The 4,406-nt window shown below is 56.2% G+C and overlaps 1 protein-coding gene across 1 annotated transcript; it reads right to left on the reverse strand.

Annotated features, from left to right (window-relative positions):
• Window positions 1–935: 935 nt before the first annotated feature.
• Window positions 936–4,076, reverse strand: Lrrn2 (leucine rich repeat neuronal 2). The gene has a single exon (XM_032914968.1). The coding sequence runs from the start codon at window positions 3,721–3,723 to the stop codon at window positions 1,471–1,473; it is 2,253 nt and encodes a 750-aa protein (XP_032770859.1). The 5' UTR covers window positions 3,724–4,076; the 3' UTR covers window positions 936–1,470.
• Between the last annotated feature and the right edge of the window lie 330 nt (window positions 4,077–4,406).

Here is a 4,406-nt window from a genome sequence, read left to right on the forward strand (position 1 = left end):
GGGCTGCAGACTGTGTGAGAGTCCCCGCCGGGACTCAGTGTGCAGATCCTGAGCTGGTGTCCACCTGTGTCTACATTTGCAGTCTTGGTGCTGGCTTGGGCGTGTCCACCAAGTCTACCACGGATGTTCTGTAACACAGGGTGACCCTCACTCTCCTGTGTGGATTCGATGAGTCCTTTCGACAGCCCAGTTGCCCAGGGGCCTCTGGCATCACCCGTTGCTTGCCCCTCCCCTCCGACCCCCCAGCAACCCCTTTTGGCCTTGTCCCTGTTGGGTTTCTAACAGATGTTCCTCTTCGTTCTCCGTTAGCAGAGTTAATCAGTTAAGGAGGACCAAACAACCAAAGCAAACCAGGCTCTTTGTGAACTACAGCAGAGTGGAATGCAGGGAGAAACAGCAATTTCCTCACGAATCACCATCCCCTCCTCAGAGCCTTAATCACCCATGCTCGATCCTGCCTATGAGCCAAAGTTCTTGCTGTCTTCATGATTTGCGATTAGCAATTCTCTGCACGATTCTACCTCTTGGGTTTGTTTAATTAGAAACAGGCTGGGAAGTACATCCTATGCATCGCCATGTTAACTGCTTATCAGAGGAGAAAGGAGGACCAGGATTGGGGATGGAAATTTCCACTCTCTCTCCACGCCGGCCCTTGTCTCCATTTTTTCTCTCCCACTCTGCTTCTCCTTGCCTGTGTCACGCTCTTCCTGGCTGGTGGTTTCTCCTCAGTTTGTCTCCCCCACCCCCCACCAGTTCTTGTGCTTCCTGCTATGGGGAGAGTTTGGGTTTGGAGCAGACCTAGGGGCCAGACACCCAACCCCCTTCTCTTCTCCAAGTTCTTATGACACCCAACCCCCAACCCATCACCTTCAGTGTCTGGAGAGACCCAAGAGATTTTCTTATAGCCAAGCACTTAAAGGATCACCTTCTCCCCATTGTTGTTGGTATTGTTTATTTTTATTTTTTACAAAACAGGAGAAAAGAGTGAATTGGGTTGGGGACAGGTGACACATTTCTCCACAAAGGTACAAAACTGCCTATAGAAAGTCAACTTCAGAGCCCAGGCTATGAGATGAGGCATCCCTGGATACCTCTCTCCCCAAATATCCTTCAGATCCAGCTGGGGACACTCCCACTTTTGGGGCAGGCTCTCAAGACAGTAGGAGAAGCCTCTTTCAGCCCTTGCCCAGGAGGGGGACGAGCAAGCAACTGAGACTGTACAAAGAAAGAGAAGAGGAGGGGCATATCCTGTGGGCCAAGGGCCTAGGGACACAGGCAGGGGACAGCCAAGCTGAGGCCCAGAAGCCTCTGGGGCATTAGGAAGCTCTAGACAGAGTCCTTCCTGTTCCTTGGATACACTCCTCAGAATCGCAACTGAGGACCCCAGAAGGCAACAGCAACTATTTGGGGGCTGCGGGTGCATCCCCAGGAGCTGCAGAACCCCATCTTTCTTGGTCAAGCTGCCAGACCTCAAGCATGTGGATCAATTAATGCTGCGTTCCTAGCAGGCATCTGGCCCAGATCACGTCCCGTTTGGTGTAGAGTTGTCCTAGTTATTTCTCTACTGCTGAGACCTGGCGGAGCTTCAGCAATGTTGAGACAATGGTGGTGGCACTGTTTCCCCATCTGACATCTGGGCTGCTTCCTCCCTGGATTCCAGGGCAGGACAACGGGTGCAGACACTACTCGGACAGAGGGGGCGCTCCAGCCCCAGAAAGCCCAGACCGGAAGGAGAGGCTTCTCACCCACCCCCTGCTTGGACTGGCCTCTGCCAAGGTGGGCTGCAAGCCCAGCTACCAGCAGGAGGACGGCAAGAGCCAGGATGGCTATGAGCCCGGGCCGGTCCCCCAGGGCTCTGTGGCAAGGAGAGGCCTCTTTAGTCCTGGCCCAAACACAAGCCAACTGGGTGTGGGCATCAGCAAAGGCCACTTGCAGGCAGGCCCAGTACTCTGTGGCCGGAAGGAGACGGGTAATGTTGTAGCGGTGGGTGCCCCGCGGCAGTCGAGCCAAAGCAGTAGCTTCATGGTCCCGGAGGGAGGCGGCGCTAGACCAGGTGAGGTTGGTGGAGACTATATTGGGTGGGGGCGCCCAAAACAACAGGATGTGATATGGGTGTGTCTCCTGCACGTGGAGCTCCAGGCCTGGTCCTTTGTCCCTGCCTGACTGGAAGGGAGCATGGCCAACCACAACACTGACTGTCTTAGTGTCAGCCCCTACCAGGTTCTGGGCCACACAGGTGTATAGACCCGCCTCTTCCGCTGTCACCCTCCGCAACTCTAGGGTCCCCTCAGGAAACACCCGGTACTTCCTGCCTGAGCGAGCAGGTGTCAGTCGAACTCCAGCTGGAGTGACCCAGTAGATCTCAGGCTCTGGTTCAGCCAGTGCCCGACAGTGAAGTACCAAGCTCTCTCCACTGGCTACCTGCAGGCTGGAGGGGAAGCTTCGGGGAGAGATGAGAGGCAGGCAGTGGTCTGTCATCTCCCGGAAGGGCACCTCCCGGACTGGGCGGCGCTGGAGGTCTGGAGGCTCAGCACACAGGGTAGACTGTGGTTCGATGAAACGGACGTGGGTGCCTGTGGCATTGGCCCAGCGGATGACACAGTCACAACGGATGGGGTTGCCGTGGAGCCCCACCTCCTGTAGGTTGGGCAGAGACTCCACTGTCTGCTGGTGCAAGGCACTGAGAGCGTTGTTGTTGAGCATGAGAGTCTCCATCTGGGGCAGGTGGTGAAAGGCGCGGGGATGGATGAAAGAAAGCCGTGGGTTATTGGTGATGTCCAGCTTGGTCAGCTCAGGGAGATTTACCAGAGCGAACTTGTCGATGGAGACCAGCTCCTCCATATTGTTCAGTCCTAGTTCCTTGAGGTGCAGCATGTTGGCGAAGTCTCCGGGGCCTACCCGCTGCAGTGGGTTCTTGTTCAGGTCTAGGAACTTGAGCCCAGGCACCTGCTCCAATGCTCGCTTGGGCACCTGGGCCAGCTGATTGTCATAGAAAGAGAGGCTCTCCAGGCTTTGCAGTCCCTCCAGAGCATAGTCGGAGATCTCCCGCAAGCTCATACCTGCCAGCACCAGGCTGCGCAGGTTGGCCAGGGGCCGGAAGTTCATGTCCAAGATGGCATCCACCTTGTTGCCACCAATCATGAGGATTTCCAAGTTGGGCAGCATCTCGAACCAGCGGCTGTCGATGGTCCTCAGCAGGTTGGAATTGAGGTGCAGTCGTAGCAGGTTGCCGAGCCCTTCGAAGGCCCTGGGGGAGATGCGGCATAGCTGGTTATGGTTAAGATAGAGCTCCTGCAGCCTGGTCAGCCCGGCAAAGCTGTGATCCTCCAGCCAGCTCAGCTGGTTCTCTTCTAGATGTAGGCTCAGCAGCTGAGGCAGGGCTTGGAAATCACAGTCTCGGGCATCCGAGAAGCTGTTCTGGGACAGGTCCAGCTCTGTGAGGTTGGCCAAGTAGCCGAGCTCAGTCTGCTCTACCCGGCTGATGCTGTTACTCTGCAGCAGCAGGGTCTGTGTCCCCGCAGGGAGCCCTGGGGGCACTGCTGTCAGGAAGAGGTCATTGCAGTCTACAGTGGTGGCTTCGCGGTAGGATGAGCGGGGAGTGTACCAGGGCCGGATCTGGCAGGCACACTGAGGGGGGCAGGGCACACGCCAGGGTACTACTGGTACTGCCGTGTTGGTACCGGCCACCCAAGATAGCAAGAGGGCAGCCACGAGGAGCCGCATGGTGGAGCTGGAAGGCCGAGGACAGTCCTGCTCTTCACGACTTGCAGGCTGAGGTTCAGCAGCCCTGCCAGGGTCTGGGGAACCACCGTCCCAGGGCAGTCATTCTACACAGGGTGGGTGGGCATCACTTCATGCCGTCCTGGGTATGGGTCCTCATCTTCGTGCACCGGACTGGGACCGCCCACTCATTTCCTTGTCGGGTGGCCCTGGAAGGAAACAATAGAGTTACAGATCTGCAGGGCTGAGGGGTGGAATCGGTCCCTCCAGTCTCCCCTGGTGGCTCCAGAAATCAGAGGAGTAGCCTGGGAGCTGGACGGCACCCAGGCCTCCCAGCCCCTGTTCTGCAGTCCTCAAGGTTTCAGAGTCCTCTCCTAATACCTTCTCAGGGAAGGAGTGAGTCTGAGTCTTTGAAGAAAGTCTTGGGATAATTTGTGTGTCTGTGTGTGTGTGCACACGTGCATGTGTGTGTGCGTGTGCATGAGCACCATGGTGGTGACAGGTGACAGTGGGGGTGACAGTAGGTTACGTGTGAGTGTCTGGGAGGGTAGGAGAATGGAAGGTTGATACGGTCATCAATGAAACCCAGATAAATGTGGAATAGATTTTTTTTTGACCTTTCTTACTCTTCCCTCCTTCCCACCTTGGCTCACTGGTTAAGTGAGATAAATGATCATTTCTAGACG

The sequence above is a fragment of the Rattus rattus genome, chromosome 10, assembly GCF_011064425.1.
Source record: "Rattus rattus isolate New Zealand chromosome 10, Rrattus_CSIRO_v1, whole genome shotgun sequence".
In the NCBI taxonomy this organism is placed as follows: Eukaryota; Metazoa; Chordata; class Mammalia; order Rodentia; family Muridae; genus Rattus; species Rattus rattus.